Here is a 14,899-nt window from a genome sequence, read left to right as displayed (position 1 = left end):
GAAGTGAGAGTTAGTGGTACGCATTGAGCGGTTTAAGAGTATGCGAAAAAATAATAATAATAAATAGTAGCTAATGTATTGTATTCCGGTGCTACATTAAGGTTTTTGACCACGCTACGTCATTGGGTGCTTAGTCTTAAATAAAACGTAATTATAATTTTATCACACTTATCTATGTCTTGCCTGCAAAAATTTTCGCTTTAACAAAAATGTTTTTTACATTTAATTGTACACTGCTATATAATTGACCAAAGCACACCCGTTTGTCGATAATACGAAATACAACTAGCAAAAATGCGAAATGGAAAAATACTTAAGAAAATGGCTGCCACGGGGTACGCATATCAAAAAAGTATGGGAACGGCTGGTCTGAATCAATGTAGTGAATTCGGTTCGTTAATTTTTATCTAACCAACGCAATTTCGTCTAATAAACATGAGTTATTCAAGTGCAACGAACATAAAAATTTCTTCTGATTGTGGGTCTCAAAAATTGCTTGGTCCCTGGATTGCGGGGGAAAATTGTTACGGTACTGCTTTTTACAATTTTGACCAATAATATAACTACGTAACTTATATTTAAACAAAATTTCATAGATATTTTTGAAATTTTTTATAATGCATACAATTTTCCACGAATTCACCACTCACACTGACATTTTTTCGCAAATTTATTACTATCTTCCATTTACAATCTCTTCTCAAGTACAATCTCTTTATGCTTTCTATCGGACAATATGTGTACCACGACGTGTGTTGCAGGATGACATTTGGTCACACTGCTATTCCGAAACCTTAGTCACAGTGTGACATATTTCCCGAAAATTTTCGAACTCCGAACAGTCCGACGTCACCAATTTTTTTTTTTTTTTTCGTTTTCAGTAATATCGTAACTTTCTGAAACAAAATTACGCTTTTATTGTTTTTGACCGGTGCATTCCCTACAAGTTTTAACAGAAGGAACGTAAAATTATCGTTTCGCTATTCCTTACGACGTTACGAACTGTAAACATAATTGAAATGTCGTGCACAGATAATCCCTCGTATCTGAATTATGCGAAATTGAAAGCTTATTGAATATTTGTAGTAATGACTTAAATGGTTTATCGTAGAAATTTCGACGTAATAGGTGACGCGCTTGATTCGACGTAATACTCAACTAACAATACTTTACAATTGTTCTTTTTCATATTGTTTGTGGAAGAAATAAACATGATTTTTATTGTTGTTTCTCCTTAGAAAGTTTTAAGCAAAATTTTGTTCCGGTAAGTCTCACCGAAGTAAGTAATCCTTTGTTTTTGTTTATGTAATTAATATTGAGTATAAATTCTAATAGAGCATCGACCCGAAACATATTTATGCCTTCAAGTTGAGATATTTATACAAATTATTGTTGAATTAAATTAGCGAGATTGATTTATAAACAGATTTTTGTTAGATTCCAGCTTCTTTCGTTCAAATTGAGATAATTACCCTTAAATTTTAAAATGAAAGTGCGGTAAATGTGAAATAGTTTAGACAGAAATCAGTTGAAAAAATAATCTTAATTTTCTTAACATATTTTATGTACAGTACGTTATAATTTTATGCAAAGTAGTTTAATTCCGAGATTTCTAAGCTATATTTCGGGTTTGATTAACAATACGAAGTATTGATTAACATATTGTTCGTATTGTTAATTAAACCATTCGTATTGTTAATCAAACACGAAACAGAAAATAAAAGAAAGCGTCTTCTGTAACAATGAATACGCAACGTCTTGATTATATAATCGATACATGAAGCAAAATTCTGTCAAATATAAATAAAATAAGCAACGTTCTAATCAGTTAGCTCTAATTTCAGTATCGAAGTGGAATAAAACAGTTAAAGGAACACTATGACCAGGGTCAGTGTCATCAATTGATTTATAATTTAAGCAGAATCAATTGTGTAAGTTATCATCTTTTGTCTTATAGAACTTTTTTCAAATTTTTACAAGAATATTACTTGATTCTTGTGAAACCGTGTTGTAGTTTATGTTGTTCTATACTGACACTGTGAAGTGACTTATTTCATACACTTGGCGGGTTATTCATCTTTTTATTCATCTTTTTTACTAACTGAATAAAAAGATGAATAACCTGCCAAGTGTTCGAAAGAAGTCACTTCATTGTGTCAGTATAGAACAAGAATATTACTGTCAGGTTAACGACGTTCAACTTGGAATTTTACTTGGATATTTTTTTTTCCCGACGCCAGACAGTAGAATCAGGACAGTAGAATCATTTAATATCGTAATATTTAATTTAAGGATTTTAATAAGTAATAATCGGGGTTTTTCCAATTCCAATTAGTATAAAAGCTTGTATTTTAGTAATATTTTACGTTCTAATTTCATAAAACATTTTCACATTATTGGATGCTCTAGCCAGTCGTTAAGTAAGGCATGGCTCCTTTGCATCATATGCACTACCTCGTGCATCACGTTCTGTACGCTACGCACTTTGGTTCTTTTCTGTACTAAAAAATCAAATAATGCTCAACCTTAACCTATTTGCTACCAACGACTCACATGTCTCAGACATTGGTAAATCTTACTAAGATTAGGGATTGCAATCCAGCAGTGTTTTCAATCCAGCTGGATTTTTGCTGGATTGAAATCATTCCAGCTGGATCCAGCGCGGATGTATTTTTGGTGCAATAAAGTGTTATCTGTCTATCTATCTACCCAGAAATTTATGGTTTTTTTTAAAGAAATAAAACATTTTTTTAAAATACTTAAGAAACTTTTATTATTTAGACTGGTCACTATAAATTAGTAAAACTTCTTACACATTTAGGTAGTAAACTTAACTTTGGTTCGGTTTAACACTTGAGATAGAGATAATTAACTTTAAATGTTTAGTTAGATTATAATTATAATGTAATCTTTAAGTTAAATAATATCAAAGGTAATTCTACTAATTAATTTATATTAATATATTATAATAATGTAAGGACGGATAATCAGTGGCTAAGTGGCTATCAGTCTTACCAGTTTTCTTATATAGGCTCTACATATTAGTCTGTAGTTATTTATAAGTATATAAAACTATGTACTGTAAGTAGAATAAGTTAAATAAACTACACCTTTATCAATCCAGCAAAATTTAATAAAATAATAACGTTTTCAATCGTTTTTAACGATCTTCCTCGGTTACAAAAAAAAAAAAAAAAAAAAAATAGAACGTTAAATATAGAACATAAAATGTGTTCGGAATAAATATAAAAATTAACGGAAAACGCCCAAACGGACAAAATATAGATAAATAAAATAAATAGGGGGGAAAAATATATATATATAAGATATAACAACGAAACCAGCATTGTCCGTTAATAACATTAATTAATGTAAAAGGATCTCCACACGGTAGACAATGAGTCCGCATCTCTATGGTTTATACAACCAGTTGTCATGTGCGCCTTGCAGATTTCCAATCTCTCAAGATGTTTGACCGTTTGCTTATTCGTCGTCGTTTTTATAATTGCCACTTGATCCCATTGGACGTTAACATCCTTCTGTCTTGCGTATGATGCCAGCGCAGTGTTATCAAGGTTCTTACTGATTGTATCAATATATTTGTGCTCTTGAGCCTTTGTTTTAAACTGCGCATCGTTGCACCCACATAAACAAGCTTGGAATTGAAACGTTGGTCGTGTAAAGGCACCGAATATATATACCCGTTCATATTCTGTTGAATTCCGATCCTCTTTCCTTTTATCGTTTCTTAAAAGTTTGAAAACAGTGGGATTACGTCGGTATACAATACGAAAATTATCAGACATGGCAGTACATCTATGTATCTTGTTTAAAAATGGGATGTAATTATGCACTATTCTTTTTATATTTATTCCAAACACATTTTATGTTCTATAGTTAATGTTGTATTATTTTGTAACTGAGGAAGATCGTTAATAACGTACTCAATCGCTTTTATTTTATTAAATTTTGCGGGATTGATTAAGTATTAGTTTATTTATAAGTAATTTAATTATTAGTGTTAGTAAAGTAGTGAGTAAGTAATTAGTAGCAGTCTAGTAGTTAGCAAAGCGGCAACGCGACAACGTAGACTTTGGCGCCATTATTTAGAAAGTTAACTGAGTATTTGCGGATCCGCAGCGCTGGATCCAGCAGGCCGAAGAATGCACTGGATCCAGCTGGATTGCTGGATGAGGGATCCAGCAATTGCATTCCCTAACTAGGATGCACAAAAGTTGAGAATTTTAGATATATATTTATCTATTAATTCTGTAGAGGTTTCACCACTAATGCAACTGTCATAGTTGAATTACTTATTGTTTTTGTCTGAATATGATTTTTCGTTTTTTCTGCTACAATTAAAAGTGTTTTTCGTACCGTTAGAATTTCGTATTGATATTTCTGAGTTCGCTTGTGACGAGAATTCTTCGTGATCTGAAATCCATGGTAAGAAAATAATACACTTTATTTCACATCTGTGATAAATATGTCGCATTAACATTTCAAAGCGGGATATATTTATTACAATGTTCTGATAATACTTTGTTTATAATGTAATTTTTCATTTAATTCGAACTTATTTTTAGACTAAAAATTTTTTCAAGATCAAAGAAATAAAATGTTATTATCTGAAACCATTTTGCTCCCAGAAAGTACTCCCGAAACTGTTTTCTACTATAAACAGTCCTGATGTATTCTCATAGTTCGACCGTTTTCTACAACAGCAATGTTGATGTATACAATAAGATTTCCTGCTGCTAGCACTTTTATGAATAACCGAAAAATGATGCCGAAACTTGTAAGCAAACTTAAAAGAAAGAATTTGAATTTTTGTATAATGATGCAAGAATATTAGCATCTCGATGGATGGACAGTAAGAAGGTCGTATTATTCAGCAATTGCCACAATCCAGAAAGTACATCTGTAAGTAGGAGTCAAAAAATTGCTAAAAACGTTTACATAGCTGTCCAAAGGCAATTGCATTTTATAATCAATTAATGATGGGAGTGGATTTGTCTGACCAATGTGTCAGTGTCTATAACTTCGATCGTAAGGTCAAAATTTGTGGAAAAAAGATATTTTATGAACTGCTTATGATAGCAGTATTAAACACATGGATCCTTTTCAAACAGACCAGTCGTAACTAAGATATGTCTTTGTTGAGACATTTCGTTTTTTTGGAATAAAATCTAATGGCTGTAGCAAAAGTTGAACGTGTGAAATGTTCTGTGCAGCCTTCTTAATTAAGGAAAACAGTGGGCAAAATATGAGATCACATTCAGTTGAAGGAAACATCAGAAGAAAGTGTGCAAGACGTTCAGAACAAAAAATTGAAAATGAACAGCTAAATTGTGTACAATGTGTAATAACCCTTTGTATAAAATATGTTCTGCGCCATATTATTCATAAGTTTTTTTTTATCTTAAATAAATTTGAATTTGATTTATTTGTGTCTTCGCTCTCGTTCTCGATAGAGGAGTGTATTGCTATTCGCTTGTACTCCAGAAGAACAGAAGGGTGATCGCTCAGCGACCGAAGAGCCGGCCTTATAGAAGACGGCCAACGCGAGGAAAACAGGAGAGAGGTCACGAAGCGACGAAAGCCCATTTGTGTCTCACCATTCGTTCCTCTATATAACTCGTGTTTTCAGAACTAGTGGGATACATGCGTTTTACAAGAAAACACCAGTAGGACAAAGGGCCGGGGAGTAGAATTTCGCAAAACTTTAAACGGATTTTTTTTTTATTTACACATATTATCATTTTTCTGTATAAAACAGCTTCACTACACAAATAATGGTAGCAAAAGGGTTAAGCAGTAGCGTCTCTGTTACAATATAATAATTTTGTAGTACAGTATATATTTTCATATACAATATTTATAATTTGTAGTTATTTATATTTTAAAGTTAATCTTTTATTCGTTGCTATGTTTATTTTTAAATGAAAAATCTGTATTGAAAATTTACATCCTTCAATAAGAAAGTTTGAAGAAAATGACATAAAAATTAAATTTTCGTAGTTTATTTTAGTTTACGGAATGAATCGAATAGCAACGAATATCCAGTTTTATTCCCCAATTGTTATTCTGTCGAACAATCGGGGTCAGTTTCTAGAAATCATAAAACTACCACAAAATGGGTGTCGCCTTGACATGGCTTTGTGGCTTAACGTGTGAAAATCGAAGTTCTAAAGATAATTTTTTCCACAGACTAAGAACACACGCCAGAAATTTCAAATGTTTTTAAGTACAATTTTTTTCAAGCAGTTTTTTGTCAATTACACTGAAACACAAAGTAATAAATGTGTTGAATCTATTGCTTTATTCAGGTAAAAACAGAAACACAAAATGTATTGGTCAATGTCCGGATGTCTAGGGTTTAGTTCACAAGTCTTCACGAATTCTTCCCTTTTCCAGTCCAACGCTGGCGGAGCCCCCGGGGCGACGTCAAGTTAGTAGCGAGGTTGAGGCAGAAGTTTTAAACGCGAAAACGTGTACGTCGGACGTTAGAAGTAGTGGTTTGACACATACTGATAACAAATTTTAGTGAAATTAATTTTATAATTACAATAAGGCAAAGTTTCTGTATTAATTATTAAATTAATAAAAATTTGTCGAGTAAATTAAAATGCTTCAATTTTTTGAGGCTGGTAACTAAATTTCTTTTTAAATATATCAATTGATACTTAAATTTAAAAATATCGCGGTTGAGAATATTTGCTATACTAATGTTTGAGTAAATTTAAAATATGACAAATATCAATGTAAAAATAGCGTTACGTAATTTATAGACAATTATTATATTTTTAAGTGTTTTAAACAATTGTAAAACATATCCACGTACAGTAGATCAGAGCCTGTAAGAGTAGTAATTATAATGTAGTGCACTAAATGCTTATAAAAAGCATTTATCATAAAAATTACTGACGTTCATCATTCAAAATTTGGCTTTAGAAAATATCAACCCTCCACGAAAATGCTTGAATTTCACCCATAGTTGACTGTAAATCTAGATAAAATTTGACTTTATAGCCCATGCAGAAATAATGCATTTAAGCTTATACTAGTAATTAAACAGGCTTTTTGTAACCCAGATCTTTGTATTAAAACTTCTATTTTTTCATTGACCTAAGTTTGAAAACAATGGTCTTGTAGCGTAGGTCATTTTTGACTAAAAATACAAGTAAAAAACAATACAAAACGATTAATAGGATACAGCAATATTAGTTAATACAGTTCATCAGAAGAGAGATAATTGTAACTTACTTGTTAACATACCTTAATAAGTTTATATTATTTGTACAAATTTAACATTTTATTTGATTTTTTGAAATTAAACATTAAAACATTAACAACATTAAAACCATTTGAGTTTCTGCATGTATTTTGAATAGTGTTTAATTATTGTATGCATGATGAGTAAAAGAAAAGCTTACAGTGTGAAAGAAAAGCTTGACATTATTGCTAAAGTAAAGAGGTGAACCGCGTTACACCGCGTTAAAATAATTTTTATTTATTTATTTATTCATTTCACGCACTTAGGAAATGCGACAAACACAATATCCGAAAGGGATATTGAAAAGGCTCGGTATAACGCGGTTCACCTTATAACGCGGGTGTTGTTTCCCGCCCGACATGCGCGTTATATCGGGGGTTCACTGTATATATACTTGTATATATATATATTTTAATTTTGAAGTATTTCACAGGTTCTGTCATGTCAAATCTTTTGTTCTCGTCGACTGAAAATAAAATCGAAGTGAAAAAAGTCATCTAAAAAAAAATCTTCAAATTTTTTATTGGTCAATAAAAACTCCCCAATCTGGAAACGACCGGCGGCATTGCACAAAACTGACATCTGTTCTCAACGTTACTTTCTCCATTTCTCACGCCTTATCCTATTAATCCAATTTAAAAATCAATAACTTGGATAATAGGCTTACAGTAAAAAACTTGATAAGAATAAAACTATGTATTTCTTGGGAGGTCTTTTTATTGCCGTAAAAATAGTTTGGTACATTTAGCCACCACCCTTTGGGTGAGGCGAGGCAACTTGGAAATTTCAAACCCCAGTTTTTAAAATATTTTTGGATTTCCTACTTAAACATAATAAACATGTAAGAACGTTTTTTTCAAAAAATAAAAATAAAAAATGATATTACATTAAAAATAGCCGGGACGATTTTACATTTAGAAAAGAAAAATATATTTCTTACTAGACTATACAATAAATGAGTCCAAATATATTTTTTCTTTTCTAAATGTAAAATCGTCCCGGCTATTTTTAATGTAATAATTTATTTTTAAAGATTATGTAAGCCGCCGCTAGAAAACTTTTAACTTTTTTGCATTTGTTGGCGGACAGTAGCCTCAAATAAAAGGACGGTTCCGCCGTAGATTTGTTAATACCTCTACGAAAGCGTGTGAAGGGACCAATAGAAATGGACTCATTTAGTGTATAGTCTAGTAAGAAATATATTTTTTCTTTTCTAAATAAAAAATGATAATTTGAAAAGTTACCAGTGCAGGTAACTCTTGTATCACGCATTACTTATACCAGTGATTCTCAAAGTGGGGGTCGTGAAAAATATTTGGGGGTCGCTGAAAAATTGATGCCAAATCAATTTTTTTTCAAATATTTTATAAATTTACCATGGATTCATGTTTAGAAATAATAGAAATAAAAAAATATATAAAATAATTTTTACTTAAATAAATTGCACATATAAATAATAATAACAATATAAATATTTAAATACGAGCCTAAATATATTCATAAATTTGTGCCCTATTGGGTTAATATACGAGTTAATATTATAATACGAGTTCCACTCTCCGCCTAAACTATGATAGAAGAGCGTTGTCATTTGGAACGGTGTTCGATAGTAGCGTTGCATCTGTAGGCAAGTCGACTTAGGTAGAGCGTCGATTATCCGAAAACCGATCAACCGAAAGCGTTTCAGTCAACAAATTCGAATTTCCGCTAGTGCTGTGGCCCTGCAATATTTGGCTATGTCTTGGGACACTCTGATATTATTTTAGTTGATATGCGGTTTTAGCTGGCAGCCTGGCGCGATCATGAGAGAGTACTTAAGGACGCGCCAGTATTTAAACGAGACTTTTTTTCCCCGTCGTGAGTGGTAAGTTTTGTTTTTCTGAGGACTGTGTTGTGCTGAATCGGAACGTTTTGAGACTAGATTAACTTCCGAAATATAATGTTTTTTGTTTTTATATTTTTCAATATATTTATTTTGTTTGTGAAAAATAAAGAAATAATTTTTAAAAAAATTTCGTTAGTCTTAACATTGACAAAAATTCAACGCAAAGCGACACGCAACGGAGAGAAATTTCAACATGGAATAGATTAATTAAACGAAAGAAATAAACTCCTCCTGAATTTAAATTAACCCCCTCCCTCAGGGATGTTTTTCTACACATACTCATTATTTGGGGGTTCTTTGAAATTTTTAAGTGCAAAACGGGGTCGCGGACCAAAAAGTTTGAGAAACACTGACTTATACGACGTTGTTTCCACATAACGCGGTTTACAAATTGTAGCAATTGATGTATAAACAGTACATATACAACGTGATTTAAGAGTTGATATGAAATCATTTGTATATCATATTCTAGTAAATATTCTTTTAATTAATACCACATAATTCTCCCATGTAGTGTGTATTGCGCTCCGGCAAATTTCAAAGAAAATTGGCAATTTGTTTAGCATCATATAACGAACTTCAAAAACAATTGCCAACAAACACTCAGTAAATTCTCTGAGCTAATTAATTCTCTTCCCTTTATTTTTTCAGGTATTTAACAAATGTTCAAGCATTTTCATATAAACTTTTCAGTAATCAAGTAACAAAGTTTTGCCGAATAGACTACTACATTTTTGGTGTTATTTAAACACACGCATCCTTCACTCTTTGCTTCATATCATGGTCGATTGCTGAAGCAAAAACTTGATCTTTTAGGGATTGTCCATACTGGAAGGAAGGGAGGAGGTTAAAACAAGTCGAAAAAAGTCGGACAAGGGGGAGAGCTTGAACTTCGGTGGATGTTCGTTTATTTCATTAAATTTTACATGGTTTATACATTTTATTGTATTTATTTCAAAATTTGTTGTATGTTTCGTTTCTATTTATGGTATATTTTATTCATAAAGTGATAAAGATTTTAAGGGGGCTCGAGTTTTGTCGAACGTGCAAAGAGGTGAGGAGATTACAAAAGTTCGGGCAAACTGAAATAAGAGGAGTAAAAATTTCAAGACAATGTGGATGTAATTTATGGGTAGCCCCGTATGAAACGCCATAGAAAATAATTAATCGTTGTCGGGTGGCCATGAAATTGATCCTCCACATCCAATTTATCTTTCTTCAAATATGTCGTTTAAATTCACTTTAGCAATTAAGTTAAAATTGAAAGTTAATTTTTATTTACATCAAAAATTAATTAAAAATTAATTATTAACAACTTTTAAATCAAAATCAGTCTCAATTAATTAGCTGTTTTAAAAGTTGCATAAATTATTTTTCAAACTGATGAAGTATCATATCTGCAGCTTTGTCAGCGATCATCATAGTAACTGACATTGTGTGTCCTCCTATGATTATTGGAATGATAGATGCATCGACCACTCTTAACCCGTGAACGCCTTTTACTCTGTAAAAATTACAGAAAATAAATTATTAACATAACACAAAAGATATTATTAATGTTTAATACACATTTATTACAGTAAATTAATCTTGTTCAAATTCAATATAATAATCTAACACTGAATAATAAATAAGAGAATGGCATCTGTATTGGATCTGCACATAAATTTGACCGCTGTAGTTGCGGGAAAACAACAAACTGCAAATGTGATCTATCAGTTTCAATGCGAAGTTTGTGCATCCGAGAGTACGTAAAGCAAAATGACGGCAATAGAGTAGAAGGTGCAGCCCTTTATGCGATCATGATCAACTTGAGGCTGGGATGTAAGTTTTAGATGTTTGTGTTAACAGCTTGTGACTACAGCTTGTGTATATTGCTGTTGCAAGTGTCACTGTACAAATAATCTATCGCATAGTAATGTGGGGTTCGGAGGCCGTCAAAAATTAGATTACGCAAGTTTATGGTAGGGTCCTGCCACCAGGTGTGTTTTGTCGGACACACCTCCGATTTAGCCAAAAAAAAAAAAAAAAAAACAAACAAACAAACAAATAGTTAAGGCGCGAGGGTAAGAGTCACTTTGAAGTCCAGGAATGAGCCTCTCAGGAGTTTGAATGCAGAGTCAAGTACAAATAACAAGAGTTAATTATTTAAAAAAAACAAAGTCCTGAGCAAAATTATAAAATCCGATATAGGAAATTGGCCTATTTCTATTATAAAACGAGGGGGTACTTAACGGGGGTATCCGAACTGCGCGCGACTCACAACATACCAGGAAAAGGGTTGTCTTCTCTTCCTTCTTTATTTTCTCTCTCCGTTCTCTTTTCCCTTTTCATCTTCTTTTTCCTTTATTTGGCCCTTAACTAGGTCCTTCACTAGGTCGGATGTCTCTTGTCTGGTCAATCCCCTGTCCGGCCAGTAGGTCAGTCTGTCCATCCTCTCTCACTCTGTCAATTCTTTCTATTTTTCTTTGTTTTTGACCAATCGTTCTTTAGTTCCGGTGGAAGGTGAGGTAATTTGTAGAATATATGATTGGTCATCTAATGGTCGTCCTCCTTTCTTGTTAATGAAGAAAGATGTGCGTCCATGTGACATGGATAGCATACCATCGGTCATATAACACCGTCGAAAAAGGAGGAAACGACGAGCATCCCCTCATCTTTTCCTTCGCATGTTGTGAGATTCATAACAATTAATTGATAAATTTTTTTATTCTAATTTGTTTCTCTAAATTATTTTAAGTCGATATTACAAAGAATTTGAAAAGGGGGTTCCCTAAAATTGGAAACAAAAATTATACTACATCTTATTGTATCTGTATATCTTATCTTTATCTATATATCTGTGCATCTTTATTGTATCTGTATATATATATATATATATATATATATATATATATATATACAGATACAATAATAACAAATTTTTTTGGGGAGGGGGGAATGGTGGACTTCACATTAAGATAATTGACATACATAACAATTCTCGCGATTGTCGTTTTGGAAGGGTTGGGAGATATGTTCAAGATGATGACATCTCCTAAATTGTACAGGTGATCGAATATAGAGCAACATTAGATTCGTTATATATACTGTATATAGAATAACAAAATACCGAAGTATAAAAGTGCGAAATTTAATTTTCGAAAATTCATTTGGTCGAATTTTGAAGTTCTCGATAAATGGATTTCGGAAGTATTAAATTTCGAAAGTTATTAACCGAATTTAAATTTTTGACTTATTTCAGTATGACAATACTTGCTGCAAATACTTCGAAATTGTATCATAGAATCCTGTTTCGTTTCACCACACACTAAAATGTGTGGTGAAACAGAACAGGAAGGTAAGATACAATGTACTGTATGTGTTACCATGATTGGGTTCATCAATTTTGTGCAAAACAAGGACATCGCATAAATATGTTCTACTGCGCTGATTACGAAAACAGTATACATTCCATGCCGAGAAAACAGTGTCTCATCAGCCCGTAAAATGAGCTGTAGAAGTTGTGATTTGTTATGATGTGACAAATCACTAACATTATGACAAATCACTGTGCAGCATCCTCTGCATGTTATGCTGGGTAAGATGGCAGATAGCAAAGAAATTGGTGCATGTTATAGTGTCATAATATCTGGTGTATTAGTGCAGATGCAGTTCACAACCTAACCTAACCTATGATGAAAATATCTTTTTGGATTTAGTTTAAATGGTATCCTGTATATATGTAGAGGCTACATCCTATCATTCTTTCTTTTGCTTTTTTCTGATGACATTGAGTTGGCTATTTCGTGATATAACTATTTAATAAAAAATTAATTTCCACTTTGATAAAATTCTTTTCTCCTTCTCCACACTGAGAATCTTCTTTCTATATTTATTGTGGATTCAGCCATTATCCGAATGGGAAAAACTATGCTATGAGGGAGGATGTTAACATACCCAGGAAGAATCTTCCATAAAAATATTCTAAGATTTGTCGACAACCCGAATCCGATCTTGGTTATCTCAAAGAGTAGATTGATACTTAACCGCCTTGGCTATCCAGCTGCCATTTTCAATTTACTATAACTAAGAACTTTCTAATGAAAAAGTAGTAGATATCACGATAATATAAATTACGAAATTATGCATACTTCATTTATTTTTTTATAACATACTAATATACAGTATAATAGTCATAATTAGCATTAACGAAAATTAGCCGTTGACTCTTTAAATAAATTTGATTTGGATCGAAGATATTTGACTTAAAAACCAAAAGTTTCACAATTACAAAATATACTTACTTTAAACTTGCATCCACAACTGTAGTGGGATCATTGGGATCGCCCATTTTACAGGTTCCAGAGAAGTATTGTATAGAGAAAGGAAATGCCAAAGCCATGCAAGCAAGGTATTCATCACTGAAGTGTTTATATTTTTCGCATCCAGGCATAACGTAAGGCAGAGGCCGAACTCCTAATTTTTTCATTGGTTTTGTAGAGGCCAACGTTAAACAATATTTCATACCTATAATAATAATAAATGCTTTAATTTTACTATTATCATAAATACGTTTAATGTCTTTCCATAAAACTACAGTATGTTTGTAATATTAAATATGTAATTTTTCCAATACTAATTAAAGAATTAACTACCTTCGACTAAAATTTTCACGTCGTCAGGATGAGAAAGAATATTTAAGTCGATTACTGGCTCCACATAAGGATTACTTGATTTTAAGGTTACACTTCCTCGACTTCGTGGATGAATAAGTGTTGGAAAACAAGTAATGATATCATGATCCTTGTACTGATCAAACATATATTGTAACTAAAAAATATCAATTATTAGCTCGAAAGGTTATATTTTGAATAAATGTTTAGCGAAACAAAGACTAAAATTACTTTATCAATTGCATTTGATAACTGTTTTTCAACTCTATTAGTGAGCCACATTATATGCATGTCGGGCCAATCTGGATATTTGTTAAACTTGGTGTTAACGAACCCGGCCACTTCTATTTCTGCAAGTGTCGATAATGGTCCTGTAGAAAATAAATTAGTCACAACACTATTAATATAAGTAAACTGATTACTGTATTATACTTAATGAATCAGAGGTCGCTCATAGAAATGAGATAAAGCAGATTTATTGCCTATATAAGTTTAAAATTAAGAAACAATAAAGAATTATCGTGAGAAAAAGTCTCATTTAAAACATTTGGTCTTTATTCCGTTATTTCTTTTATTAAATAGTGAATTTTGTCATTTGATAATAATTTTTTAAACTCGTTTTCAGCAATCTTATGCATTTTAACATGTGTGCATTTCAAAATGAATTATTACGTAACTGATCTTTCATTAGTAAAAATCAATGTTCTTTTATATTTAACCTGGATAATTCAAATTCATCCGCTGCAAACTTACAAATTGAGCAAAACACAAATCTCCAGATTCTTTATATATTCTTCCGATAGCAACATGGAAACGGAACCCACTTCTATCAAGAGGTTATCATAAGAATTCAAATCATGCTTAAGGTTAATTTCCTTTAGTGCTGTAACTAAGCAGGTTCAACAGCTGCACAGGCACAGAAACGGACAAAGGAGTCCTCGAAATGGAACCGATAAAAATTCTCAAATATACTGTAAAAAACTTTCGTTTATAAATACATGTGAATGAGTTTGTGTATTTTTTGTGTACATCAGAATTATTTATAAACAATTGTTTCATCATATGTGTTTAATATTATTATTT

At 31.9% G+C, this 14,899-nt stretch overlaps 2 protein-coding genes across 2 annotated transcripts in view; one reads left to right on the top strand and one right to left on the bottom strand.

Moving 5' to 3' along the window:
• Window positions 1-14,899, top strand: part of LOC136973776 (ubiquitin-conjugating enzyme E2 T-like) — a 290,402-nt gene that overhangs the window by 89,881 nt on the left and 185,622 nt on the right. The gene's annotated exons all lie outside the window — the stretch shown is intronic.
• Window positions 10,522-14,899, bottom strand: part of LOC136973883 (glucose dehydrogenase [FAD, quinone]-like) — a 35,748-nt gene continuing 31,370 nt past the window's right edge. Inside the window, exons 14-18 of the mRNA XM_067268661.1 lie at window positions 14,570-14,642; window positions 14,048-14,237; window positions 13,799-13,973; window positions 13,448-13,670; window positions 10,522-10,665 (exon numbers count right to left, since the gene is read on the bottom strand). Of these exons, the coding sequence (XP_067124762.1) occupies window positions 10,530-10,665; window positions 13,448-13,670; window positions 13,799-13,973; window positions 14,048-14,237; window positions 14,570-14,642 (797 nt within the window). The 3' untranslated portion in view covers window positions 10,522-10,529. The remainder of the gene's footprint in view (window positions 10,666-13,447; window positions 13,671-13,798; window positions 13,974-14,047; window positions 14,238-14,569; window positions 14,643-14,899) is intronic.

The sequence above is a fragment of the Centruroides vittatus genome, unplaced genomic scaffold (genome assembly GCF_030686945.1).
Source record: "Centruroides vittatus isolate TY-2023 unplaced genomic scaffold, ASM3068694v2 contig_329, whole genome shotgun sequence".
Lineage (NCBI taxonomy): Eukaryota > Metazoa > Arthropoda > Arachnida > Scorpiones > Buthidae > Centruroides > Centruroides vittatus.
This window is presented reverse-complemented; position numbering and strand designations above follow the sequence as displayed.